At 39.3% G+C, this 14,108-nt stretch overlaps 1 protein-coding gene across 1 annotated transcript in view; it reads right to left on the bottom strand.

The window, feature by feature from the left end:
• Positions 1-9,867: 9,867 nt before the first annotated feature.
• TEKT3 (tektin 3) overlaps positions 9,868-14,108 on the bottom strand; it is a 46,565-nt gene continuing 42,324 nt past the window's right edge. The window contains exon 8 of the mRNA XM_036925843.2: positions 9,868-12,001. Within this exon, the coding sequence (XP_036781738.2) occupies positions 11,785-12,001 (217 nt within the window). The 3' untranslated portion in view covers positions 9,868-11,784. The remainder of the gene's footprint in view (positions 12,002-14,108) is intronic.

Here is a 14,108-nt window from a genome sequence, read left to right as displayed (position 1 = left end):
GGGGTGGAAAATCCCATTATCTGGACATCACAACCTTTGAACTTTCAGATTGTTCCCTATTTTCTGAAAATCAAAGAGGCAAGGTTTTCTACATTATCTGTCTGGAGGGATACAAACCTACATTATATTATTTTCTTAAGTCATTTAAATACAGCTTCTTCAGGGCACGTGAGATACCTCCCATTTAAATATTTTACACAGAAATGTTTTATGCTTAATTTGTTGGTAAGTTACCTTCACAACCTAGCCAATGGGAAAACATTTCTTAAAGAATGTAGAAAGTAAGATATGCTCTAAAGTTAAATTTGTTAAATATATCCATTATATTAAATATATCTGGACAATGAGGTCTACCTAATTCATTTAAGCTTAGTTTTACTTTCTTTGCAAATTATCCTTTTTTCAATCTGTTATGCTTTTTGTTGTCACTTTTCTGTTGTTTTAAATCTCCAGTTCACAAAAAAGAATCAATGACTCAAAGTAGTTTGTTAAAGAACAAGAATGCAATGAAAATAATAATATAAATACTACAGCTCAAAATAACATCATAAATATAAATAGGAAAGAGAATTCCAGCCTAGTTCAAATATAGACTGAATCTGCATGTGCAAGAACAAGCAATAGACAAATCGATTTCTGCAAACAACCCCAACTAAAGAGTTCAGTGAGAAATCTGACAATGAATATTTAAAATGGATTTCATTGGACCGAAGAATTTATTTGTTTCTACTCTCTATTGATTTCTGTTTAGAAACACTGCTAAACAGGAGTATAAGGATTTTGATTCATTTTCCAACAGTGACTTTTTAATAAACCTACTGGGTACTTTTTTTTCTAAAACAAGCACAAAATATTGCTTCCCAAAAGGCTTTAAATTGAATGTTTTTATCTAAGGAGTCTAAAACTTCAAAGCCTTCTCCAAAGCATAAACAGGTTTGAGTCAAAATATTTTCCCAAAGTTTGTAAAACTAATTTCATAGTTTTTGACACATTTATGTGCACAGAGGAAGTAGAATAAGCATGTGGAAATCATTAGTGTTTTCACTACCTATTTCCAGCTCTTTGCTTTCTGTGTGTATGACAGCATTGCATCTCTCTGCTGCCTTTGAAGTTAAGCATGGCCACATGACCTGCTTCAGTCAGAGAAATGAGAGTGGAAAAGCAACTTTAAAATCCAGTGTGCAATTCACCATGCCCTCTCCTCCTGCTGCCGTAATGACTGGTCAATGTTCCAGTAGTGGGTGTTCCACCAGCCTGGGTCCCAGAGTGAGAAGGACGTGCAGCAGAGGCTTCAACTGGCCTGTGCTGGATATGAATTTTGCTGGCTGAGATTTGGGGGTCATTTGTTACTGCAGCATAACTTAGCCTATCCTCAGTGATCCACAGTGATAGAATTCTTTAATCAGTGAATACAAGTTGAGTGACACAGTCTTCACAGCACCTAATAGGGAAGAACTGCGTCATGAGGGGTGGTAGTAAGGCTTGTGTTTGGTTTGGGTTTGTGGTTGGACTGAACCACTGATGTACCAACCTTTGAATTCACTCTTGGAATATGAGTGACATAGTCAAGGAAGAAGAACCTGGCTACCTTTTTCTTTTAGGAACTTAGAGTACAGGAGAAGGTGTTTATTTTAGTTAATTATTGTGTGAGTCATGGGAAAGGGTAGGAAAATGTGTGTCGGGCTCAGGGTCCATGGAACACTCGCTAAGTAGACATCATGGAAGGGAGTTGCCATGAAAACAAAACAAGTTGCTCCTAAATATCAGTCTTCTCAGTCTTCAACATTATGCATACTAATGATACAGTAATTCAGGAAGCACACTCAAATTGGAGATTAAAACCAAGTCGTCCCCATTTGGTATATGCCTTTTTAGCACAGGGCACGAAGATATTAGTGAGAAGTGCAAGATTTTACTTTCCAAACAGACCATATTGAATAAAAGGCACTCAAATGAGTATTTGAAATTCTGAATGAGTTTTCGAGCTTTTTAGAGCATTACATCATGACATTGATAATATCAATGAAGACCATTTCAGTGACATCAAGTGATCTGCCCATGTGGTATGTGGAACACTTTTTGTATTTGGCAATTTATGAGGATTCTTAAGAGATGGACACTTGATGCAAATCACTTAATCACAGAAAAGCGGACTCTTTCCCAATATTTGATGATTTTCTTCAATTACTAGAGGAAGAGATAGATGACATGTTATGGAGTAGACAGCGTTTTTGAGCTGTAACCAAATGATGTCACAAAATTCGAAAATTTCCAAAGCTCAATTCAACCAAAAAGTGCTTTAGGAACCATTCACAGCTACTTTCTAGCTTTTGAGTTTAAAACACTTTTATTGTACTTCTGGATGTTTGAATGGATGCAGAGGCTATAGAAGGGTTTCACCCCACAGCTATTTAGTTCTCCATCAGATGTTTTCTGACAAAGCCACCTAGAAAATTTGATTTTAGGTTCATTGGCCTATACTTGTAAGTTAGAATTTTATGTTTTTGATAAGCTTTGATTACTGTTAAGTTTATCTACATCATCTTTTAGTATTTTCATGGTTTTTAAAAATCTGTAGCCATCTAGAACTTATGTTCATATGCCACATGAAATTATAATCTGAATTTATCATTTTTACAAATAGCCTCTTATTGAATAATTCATCCTTTCTCCCACTATTACGAGCATCGATTTTATTAGATCCATATATATATATGTGGTCCTATTTTGGAACTTTCTATTTCATTGATCCATCTGCCTATCCCAGTTTTAAACGCTAGAGTTCAAAAATACTGCTTCTGGAATAACAAACCAGTAAGAATGGCTGAAAGATTTTTTAAAGGTTATTGAGAGAAGTTTTATCTTACAATAACTTTAAAATTGTTATCAAGTAATTCATCTATCACTAGAAGATAATATGCACAATAGGATTTTTCCAGTGTGTTACATTTCTCACCTTCTCCATTGTTTCTTTCCCTGTGCTTACAAACATGAACAAGTTCTTTCTATTTTGAAGGAACTTGCATTGACTTGTGTTTTTCTGGTTGGTGCATTTTGTTCTCTTTCACTGCCTGTTAACCCATTACCCATGAAACATATTTCTCTTTCCCTTAAATTCCTATGTTATCTAGCTACACTGTGCTCCCCAAAGAGAACTATTCAAAGTTACCAGCAACCTCCTTCATGTCCTTCAAGTCTATTTCTGATCTCCAACCTCCTGCAGCGCCTTACACAATGCCAGCACATCGCCTGGACTCACCTCTCTCTTCTCGCCACTGCCATATCCTGGACCCCGTCTGACTCCCCTGAGATATTTTACTTCTCTGCTTCCTCCCTGCCCCTGAACTCCTTGCCTTGCTGTACTTCCTGTGCACACTTCTCCTCCAAGACTGGCTGGTCGGCTTCACACAAGTTACTTAACTTTGCTCTCCCCCAAATCCAAAGAGTGTCAGGTAGTTCGGCCCATGTGGTTTTGCTCCTGTGCCTGAGTTCATCAGGCACGAGCTGAACATTCTCAATGCTCAGCCTACCATCAGTCAGCATCTTCCCGGTGGAAAAACGACCTGTTTGCCTCCCTATGGACTCCCAGAGCAGCTCCTTTCCTTGGTGTTCCAGTGCCACACTGTCCCCAACATCTCCAAGACACCCTCTGAGTGTGAGAGAAAGGCGCCCCTAAGTTACAAAACCTTGACACCTGGTTTTTCTTGAAGCCTGCCTGTCCCTGCACTCCAACACCAGCACTAGCTTATTCTTCCGATTTCCTATTGCTCCAGTAGCTTCAACTGGGAAGCTCTTTACAAGATTCTCCTGCTTCCTGCTGCCAATGGATCAAATCCGAATTTCTTAGCATGGCGCTCAAGACCAGCAGAGCCAGTGTGCAAACTTTATTTGCAGCATCTGTACCCACTGCTACCCTAATTAATATTCGGGGTCTAAAGGATCCAGATTTGAATCTGGACTCAGTCTCATAGCAACCATGTGGGCGTGGGCAAGTTGCCCACAGGCTCACTCTCACCAAACCCAAAGACCTTGAGTGGCACAGCCAGTGGCACTTCCCACATGAGCCTGCAGCTGTGTGTGCTGAGTACTAGGGAACCTCCAGTGATCAAGAGGTCTGCCAGTCAAGCACATCTGGTCTAATAGTGGTAGTAACACCTGGACTCCTGAAGGTGAGCACAGGGACCCTCCCTTCTTTGCTTTAAGAGGTCAAGAAAGTGATTCTGCTTAATGCTCACCTTTTTTGGACCCAATGAGCTATTTTATTTCTTGGCATCCTCAAAATACTTACTACATCTAATAGATGGTCTACAAAACTTTGCAGAGAAGTGGTTGTATGAGACCACCCATGCAAAACAGAGAGGAAAATCACTGAGTGTCAAAAGATACGGGTTTATTTCTGGATTTGCCCTCTTCTGGCTTCGTGACATTGAACAACTAGACAATTTTCCTGAGCTCTAATGCCCTAAGTTTTTATCTGGGATTCTAATCAGTGTTCAATAGCTGCATGTGGCTGGTTGCTACCATTTTGGACAAAGAAGATATAGAACATTTCCATCACTGTAAAAAGTTCCAAAAGCTGATAGGTAAAACACGGCAAGGAGGATGGTGTGTCTGGCAATGTCATAAAATAGTATTTAAGGGAAATGTCCAGAGCAGAAGCTTCACTGATGATAGAAACATGGCCTCATTAAGTGGAAAAAACATTGAAGTGTTGCTGGATGTACTCCAGTATCTCTGAGGAATTAGATTAGTGGAGATCCAGACAAACAGCTGAAGCCCTCATTGCAACCGTGTGGGGGTTATCTGGGCCCACTGAATGATCGGAAGGAAGCGGGGAAGGTAGCCTCATGTGGCAATTCCAAAGGCCACTGTGAGGCTTCAAATGGGAAACGGTGGTTTTCAGGTCTTTAAGCTTCTCAGCTGGTCTAAGAAATTGAGCCTTGGGTTGAAGGGGCAAAATAATTGGGTGGCATTTGGCTCAGAGAAAAGAAGATTAGGAGGAACTGTGTAAGAGATTATAGCTTTTCCCAACTAGAAGGCTTTAGTAGATGATCCTCCCCTCAATTTCCCAAGGTCTTCTTCAATATATTTCTGTAACATGTTATTTATGTTATTTTTAATAATACCCCTTGGCCAGATTTGGTTTTACCAGCAGTACTGTAAGTTTCTAAAGGCAATAACTATGTCCCTTTTTCCATTCTTCACACCACCACCCAGGGTTGCCTTTTAGGAATTGATATTATGGAAAAGTGATACATATTCAGTAGAAACCATAGTTCGAATTTTGAATTTGGATCTTTTCCAGGACTGGAGTCATGCGGTTTGATCTTTCCCAGGATGCCAAGCAGTGGCAGTGAGCCTCAGCTCCCACTCAGCCACACTATCACAAGGGTAACCAACCCAAACTCCCAAAACCACTCTGTACCCATACACCATTCCAGTTTTCATTTCCAAGGCAGTATTCAATAAATTATAAGAGATATTCAACACTTTACTATTAACTATGCTTTGTGTTAGGTGACTTTTCCCAACTGTAGGCTAGTGGATGTGTTCTGAGCATGTCAAGGTAGGCTGTGCTAAGCTATGATGTTCAGTAGGTTAAGGGTATTAAATGGATTTTCAACTGATATTATTTTCAGCTTACTATGGATTTCTCAGGACATAACCCCATCATAAGTCAAGGAAGATCTGTGTCCCTTTCTGTCTAGATTCTTCTATCATGAAACTGACCAATAGAGATGGCCCGTATTTCACTATCATTGAGTATGTCTGTGCCAGTCCTGAGCCTTTGAGCTTGCCCGTCTCCAGTAAATAATCATTATTCTCTTCTTGAAGATTGATCAATAAACAAATCTCAGAACTTCTATCCTCTATGAAAGTAATTACTCATCCTGATTACGAACCAACGAGAACTCAAATGACTCCAGAAATTCTCACTAGGGAACTCTGTGCCTTTGGATTTGGGCTTTTCACTGACCCTCTTGTCTCTATATTTCATAATTAGCCTCTTTCTACATTGCCTAACACGGTCATTCCAAAATGCTTAGTAAAATTAGTTATTTTATTAATACATTGCTGTATATCCTGAGCTCCATATGAGCAAAGAAATATATTAAGATAAGGGTCTTATAATACACAAGATGAGAGGCTGAGAATCCAAGTCAAGGCAAGAGAGAAAGAGACCTCATTCTAAATTCTCTTCTCTCTTTAGGGGAAGTTGCCTATTTCTTTGTAGTTATAACTGCGGCTCAGATGGTAACCCAACATGCACACATAAGAGAAAGAACCTGTTTTAGTTAACTGCCAAATGCTGGGGTAAGTGGTCACTAAACACAATCTCTTCCCACTTGGTACTGAGCCCTTTTTAGGAGAAAAATGCTGCCAGAGACTCAGGTATGTGAAGGGCAACCCTATAATCCATCAGTGTCGATGGTTATTGCCAATAGGATGAAGAAGAGGTAGAGTGAAGAACAATTATGTTATTTCTAGAATTGCATGCTTTCTAGCAAATTGTTAGAGACTGTTTCACCTGTGTAATATATATACACTCAGATATTTTCCTTAAATTCTACTTAAAGATAGAACCAAATAAGTTTAGAGCTAGAACTTTGCAATAGTATGGTAAAATCAATTTACTGTTGATGAGATTGATTGTTAAAAATATTATATCTTCATGAATAATAACATTTAAATATTTAAAATAAATAATATTTAAAATATTTTTCTTTAAAAACCCACAACCTTTGAGAATGTCTAACTCATTCTAAACAGTCTGGAAAGAGGAAATGTAGTAATTTAACAATGAAAGTTTGGAAGAAACCTATTTGAGCTCAGCTCCTCTCTCTGAAACTTATTAGTGGTTTGGCTCTGTATTATTTTACTTTGTTTACAACTCATTTACCTCATTTTTTGGATGTAAATAATTAAATGTATGCACCTTCAAGAATAATTGTGATGATGAAATAATATATGAAGTTTCTCTGCTCAGCAAAAATTGACTGTCATTATTGTTAATATTATACATATCAATATCTAGATGTGATCAATGGCCCAGACACTGGATCTCACTCATGCTTTCATTTTATACAAATTTTCCAAAATTAAAAGTTTCTGAAGTGCCCTTGTACCCAATTCTAAGTCCATCAATGCAACCATTTTACACATTTTTGTTATTGCTGAGGAGGGGAACCACTGCCTGGACATATTCTCTTGAGAGACCCACTCACAGAATAAAAGAGCATTGAGTGCAGATCCTGATGTCAGATTAAGGTGGCTGAACACTCAAACCAACATGTACTATCTCAGTCAGGGCAGACTAATTGCTTAAAGACTGTGGGTTCACTCAGCTTCTCTGAGTCTCTGTTCCCCATTTGCAGAGTGTCGAGAATAACTGTGTCATGAAATTGCCATGTTATATGATGGGAATGTAGTAATAAGAATACAACAAACAGCCGATTCTCTCTTCCCAGGTAGCTGATGTCTGAAAAGCCAGTGAAAATTTATTTAGGTTGCCTATTGTGGCATTAAAAAATATTATTCAAAAACTCAGTAGCTTAAGACAATTTATTATTTCCTATTATCATGTGGGTTGACTGGGCAGTTCTGCTTCATAATGTGCCAACTGAGTCACTGGGAGAGCAGGAAGATGCCAGACAGTCTCCCTTGCACAGCTGCCCGATGGTGCTGGCCTAGACTCAAAGCTCGCTGGCAGCTATCGCCCAGGGACTCAGCTCTCTTCCACATAAGCCTCTCCATGTGGCTGCTTGGGCTTCCTAACACCGAGGTGACCTTAGGGGAGACAGACTTCTTACACGGCAACTAGCTTTCAAGAGCATACACGCAGAAGCTGCCAGGCCTTCTGCAGGCTTAGGCCTGGAACTGGCAGTGTTACACTGCATTCTGCTGGTTCAAGTGAGCAGAAAGTGAGCCCATGTTCAAAGGAGAGAGGACTTTGCTAAGACATGACTCCTTGGAGGCATGGCTATTTTTCCCCAAGACCCTGAGAAACATCTATTACATCTACCTTAGAAAACTGGGAAAGTTGGGTACCCTGTCCAGCATTAAAGTAACAATGTGTTCATCTTGCCCCTGCGGTATGTGTGGTGCTCTTGAGTCCTGTTATTTTCCTCTCAGGTTGCCTGGCCTCATCTCTCCTAAGCAGCCTCTAGCTTTGCTGCATGCATCAAGTGGGCTGAGGTTGGAAGGGAAACCTGCCAGCCTGTTGCAAATAAATGGATATCCCCAATACACATATGATAGGTTTTTGTTATCAGTAAACACATAGGTTCCCTTAAGGAGTAGCTCCTCAGGCCAGCAGACCACCATGTGGGGGCCGTGGAGGGGGAAGGAGGTGGAAAAAACATCCTTATGTCTGAGTGACCGCAGGGCTGAGAGACCCAAGGTGGGAACTTTGAAACTTAGTCCAAAGAGTTTGCGTTGACTTACAGGGAGAAAAGAAATTGACAAATACAAGTAGTTTTTATGGTTCCCGCAGCCTTACCCCAAGCATACACAATTGAAAATCATTGAAAACAGCAGTAACAGGCTCCCTGGCTCCCACCAGCTCCCTCCTCACTCCACCAGGATGCCTCCAGAGTTGCTCTTTGGTCTTGGCAACCTCTTTAGAAGGTCCTTGCTAAAAGGAAAACATTGGCAGCAGGAAGGGTCTCCTATTAGCTCTCAGAAAAATTAACAAACAACAAGATTCTGAGGGAATGAGCCATAGACCACAAAACAGAGCATTTGGATTTTGAAAGAGAAAGATCTGAGCTGAAGGAGAATGCAGAACTGTCCAGGGCAGGGAGGACAGGAAGCCCCTGCAGATAGCTATCCCACGGGACCTTTGATTCTTACCTGTCTGAACTCACATGTAGCCTCAGAATCCTTTTCAATGCAATGACTAAGCACTACTGTGGTCTGGAGCAGGTCCTCAAGGTGAAACAGATTTCCATCCCTGGTAAAGAGGTAAGTATTGTCTCTTTCCCCCATGAATGCATGAATATGTAGGGTTCAGAAAGTATCCTCGGAGCACTCTGCATGAAGGCTGGTCTTGGTGATCATGCCAATGGTGAATCCAGAGCTGTCAGAAACAATTTAGAGGCTGGGGCTCAGAGAGGGAGACTGACAGGGGAGATCTGGGGCTCGACAATGAACAGCGGCTCCACCTCATCCTAGGTGTTTTGGGTCAGCCCTGAATACAAAGGGAAGGAATCCATCCCTGTTTTCAGTGCAAAACAGAAATTATAACTGCAAACCAGACCCCAGCTCAGCTATTTACAGCACAAACTCAGTACTCAAAAGTGTCAGGTGAGGTGTTTATGACAACACTGTCCACAGATATAAATGGAAATTACTAAAATTACAGGTGACTTGGCTATTTAGGGGCAGTTACACACATTTCTAAATCTGAATGATGCCTGGGTAGGTGGAAGCCTTTGGCATTCCAGCAGCCCTTCTTAAAGCCACATAATATTAAAGATAGTCTGGCCCTGAATATATAAAGCTATAGCATGTGTTGATATTTGTATAGCAGTCAGTGATTCTTAAACGGAATCTCACTTTGTGAGTCTTGGCTTCTCAGGGATTTCAGCATTAGGATATTTCCCCTGGTGAAGTGGCTGCAGCATTTTAGACTAGAACCAGATGTGTATTTGTGGAATTTAGCCTTGCCCACAGGTTACCAAAATAACAAGAAAACCAACCTTTTTCTATGATGAACTACATTTTCTTCCCATCACATTTTTGTAATGCTGGGAATACACATTTAAATAAAATGACTCGGTAAGCATAGAGTCCTCAAAAAAGATAGCAAAAATTGTAATTCTAGGAAAAAGTTGGCAAGGTTTTCCCCAGAACATATAACAAAAAGAGACATGTGGAATTCACACTTAATCTTACTGTTGCCTAAAAATGATGACTATCAACACTTGATTGCTCTAATTGCTGTTTTCATGGCTCTTATGTATCTTTGTTTCCACTAGAAACAAAGGGAGAATGACAAAACCTACAGTTTGATTTCCAAAATGATAAACTGAGACCATGAAAATAAACCTAGCACAAGCTTGTTGTGTTCATGTCAACTCTACGAGCACTTCAAGATGTTCTGTGAAGTTGACTTGCCAAGGTCTGAAAATACTTTTAAGAAACAGAGAGAGAAATGGGGCTTGGGGGTTAATGAACAGTGGTTAGAGGGAGCAAGAGGTGAAGAGAGAAAGATGTCAACCTGGCCAGCATGTAAGTAGTAAGAAATAGGGAAAGGAGAGACGAACTTCCCTTCTGATGATCTTGTCTTCCCGTGTCAGAGATTCCTGTTCAAACCACCTAAGTTCCACACAGTTAAATGTAAGTTACAAAATCATCAGTGGAATTAGAAGAAGCTGTAAGTAAATAATCTTGGGATGAGGAAGAGCTTTCCAGGTATAACTCCAAAGGCATGAATATATCATAAAGGAGCCATTTATACATTTCACCTCCCATACATTAAAAACCATAAACAATATAAAGGCAAGTGGCATTTAAGTACCAAAGTGTCATATGAGTGATACACAGGGAACTCTTAAAAATAAATTCAAGGAAAAAGATAAATAGGGTAAACACCAAATAACAAAGACAAGCAATTAACAGAGGAAATTCAAGGGCCCAGCAAACAATGTTCAACATCACTAGCTTCCAAAGAACAAGAGGCTAAAGCAATAAGGCCATTTTTACACTACTAAATGGTAAAAATAAAAAAGATAACAAAGCATTATGAAAGATGCAGAAAGACAGGCCTTCTTAGCCTACTGGCAGGTGTACAGAGTAACATCAGCTTTCGGGAGGGCAACTTGACTACACACTGTAAAGGCCTTTTTTCAAATGTGCATAACTGCTGATTCAAATTTGATATCTAGGTACTCATCTCTAGGAAAATATTAAAGATGTTTTCAAACATTTAGCTAGCAAGATTAAATCCTGACTACATTGTTTATGATAGGGAAGAATACATCACAATATAGCCAGTAATGGGAAATTGGTTGTAGAACATTCTAGAACCTCAGTACAATGGTATATTTAAAATCCATTTAAAGTAACTTTACAATAGCCAACCCTCTTTGTTTGCCTATTGCAACCTTCTTCTTTCTGTTCCCTTCTGCCTATAAAAGTCCTTCATTTTGTACAGCTCCTCAGAGCTCCTTTCTATCTGTTAAATTACATGCTGCTCAATTCCAGTTGATTCTTGGTCAAATTAATTCTTTAAAAAAAGAGGGGGACCATTAAAATGAATTTGTGGCAAGGTGTTTAATGACATGGAAAGTGTACCTTTTATTAAGTGGAAAAAGCAAAAACGCATTGAGGTATCTGATCCATAATAGGGGCATTATAAATGTAGGCTACTTTATTCAGAGTGATTCTGTATATGAATGCAAAAATAAAATAGATCTATGTATGTGAAAATACCTGGTTTAGAAACATGGATGTTTTTTAATTTCTTCTTTTACTAATCTATATTCTCTGAAAATTTCCACAAGCAGTATTTATTGTTTTTAGAGATAGGGGAGGTTTCTAAAAAATGATGTTGACATGGCTAAATTGATTAATTTCTTTATATCTTTCCCATCGCCCAGAAGCCTAGTAAATAGGAAATTAAGGTTGGATTCAAACAAGAGGCTTTCCAAGACAGGAGATTTGGTACATTTCTATCAGTACAGTCCTTTAATAAGTGAGTATGTGAGCAGTTTCAATGCTGCAACAGGGCTCCGGTTCTGCTTTCCCCGAGGAGTCACAGACCCGCTCCTGGCCGGGTCCCTAACAGAAGCCCCCCAGCCGGAGGGTATTGGGGAAGCTCTTGCGCATGCTCATGCATTTTTCCTGGTCGATGTACAGCGAATTGGCTTTGACTGCCAGCTCATGCTCCAGAGTGGCCTTGGTGTGGACCAGCGACTGCAGGGTGTCCTCTGCCTCCCGCAGGCGCTGCTGCAGGGTCTGGATGGTGTCGTCCACCTCATACACCTCATTAACAAGGCTGTGTGAGGAAAGAAGTGCCAGTCAGGTTAGCAGAAGTCACACCCCCGACCCGGCTGGTTAGCAGCTGAACGGAGCGCATGCGTGGATTTTGAATTTCTATTGGAGCGTGGCTGCCCCAGTTACACACAGGGCACACCAGTGTCCTACTTCATATTGCCATGCTGAGAAGGAAGAAATACTTGTGCGTGGTTCCTGTATCAGATCAGGGCCACTCGCATTAACTATGCCCAGAATACAGTCAGCAAACTAAGCATATTTTGGGGAAAACAGCAAATTTTCACACACACACACTTTACATTACATTAAATATTATATTTTTCTAAAAAGAGAAAACTTAAATATCTGATACTTCTTAAAATAGTGAAAATGGGAAACAAATATAAAACCTTAGCTGGACTTCCTTACATGTATTTTATCATTGAAGTTATTTTTATAGTTAGGAAGAGGGGGACATTACTTTATTCAGTGGCTAGAACTCAGCCCAACCTATCAACATACCCTGGGGGTGGGGGGTGAGGTTTAGTGGGGCACTCCTCAAATTATAACTTCTTTACCCTGACCCCCCTGAGGAATGCAAGGTAATGCCTCAAGGTCTCAGAGCAAATATATTTGTAATTGTTGAAAACTTAATAGGACATGAAAATGATAATGGGTGAAATCAGCTACATAAACTGAAATGGCTGTAGTTCTAAATTATGTTGTAATGATAAAAAAAACATGACACATTTTTCATTAAGACAAAGTAAAGAAATTTCATTTCATGGAAAAATTAACATCCCCTCAATTACATTAACCAGCATTGCTTTAATTTTCATTTCTTTGATTATTAGTAAACCTTTCCTAAATGCTTGTTGGCTGTTTTGCATTTCTTCTGTGAATTGCCTCTCTCTGCCTTTTGCTCATTTTTCTATTGGGGTATTGCTGTTTATCTTATTCATTTGCAAAGAGCTCATACAGTATTAGGCATACTGGGGATTTTTTTTGTCTGCTCTGCAGATGACAAGTATTTTCCCTAATTTGTTTTTTGCCTTTTAATTTTGATTGTGATGTTTTTGTTATATATTTCAATTTTTAATAAGCCAACACTTTCTCTTTTTCTTTGTGATTTCTTCCACTCTGTTTATATTTAGAAAATCTTTCTCTTCCTAAACAGCAATAAAGCAGGGGCTCCTTTTCTCACCGATTTAACCAATAATATCCAAGGGAGATGACCACGTGGTCACTCAAGAGAAAAAATTGGAAATGGACTATAAAAAAGACAATAATACTAATAATAGTATTAAATAGTACTAAATATTTTTATTATTAATAGTATTAAATAGTACTAAATAGTATTAAATAGTACTAAAAATAGTAAAAAAAATATGTGCTTTACATATATATATAAAACTAAGTACTTTACATGATCAGACAATTTAATCCTCATAACAACACTATGAAGTAGACACTCTGATTATCCCCATTTTACAGATGAGGAAACTGAGGGAATTTAGGCAGCTCTCTTTACAGTTTTGCATGGAACAACCCATCAGCTGCTTTTAATTACGATGCTGCTCCCTTGCCTCACTCTGGTCAGTTGAAAGCAACTCCAAATTCATCAAATTTTAACCAGTGATTCAAAGTACAGGTTTTCTTGATTTGAGTGTTCATTTATCAACAAACTGGGGGTGCATGAAATTAATTAAAATATACAGTAACATAAACAGAACAGTGACAGTGCACAAATAGGGATGTGGACATCCCTAGAGATAGAAAGGGATTCTGTAATCAACAAAAACTATACAAACCACATTAAAACCACCGTGCAAAGGCAATGTTATAGCTTCACAGAACCCTGCAACTGGAAATTAAATGTGAGAGGTCATCAGGCCCAGCTTCCTTGTCTTACAGACCAAGAAACTGAGTGGGGTATTAACAAATTGCCTTCTTCATAGGCATTATATGTTTATAATGTTTATAAGCTATATGCTTATAAGCACGTTTATAAGCTATATGCAGTTATCTGGGAAGCCAAGAAGGCAATAGGAGCCTCAGTGGCCACATATGGAACCAGGTCCCCTTTCCTATCCCTACCCTCTCAGCTCCCCATGAGAAAAGAGCAAGAG

This window comes from Manis pentadactyla, chromosome 4, assembly GCF_030020395.1.
Source record: "Manis pentadactyla isolate mManPen7 chromosome 4, mManPen7.hap1, whole genome shotgun sequence".
Classification (NCBI taxonomy): Eukaryota; Metazoa; Chordata; class Mammalia; order Pholidota; family Manidae; genus Manis; species Manis pentadactyla.
Note: the sequence above shows the minus strand (reverse complement) of the source record. Positions and strands in the feature narration are given on the sequence as shown.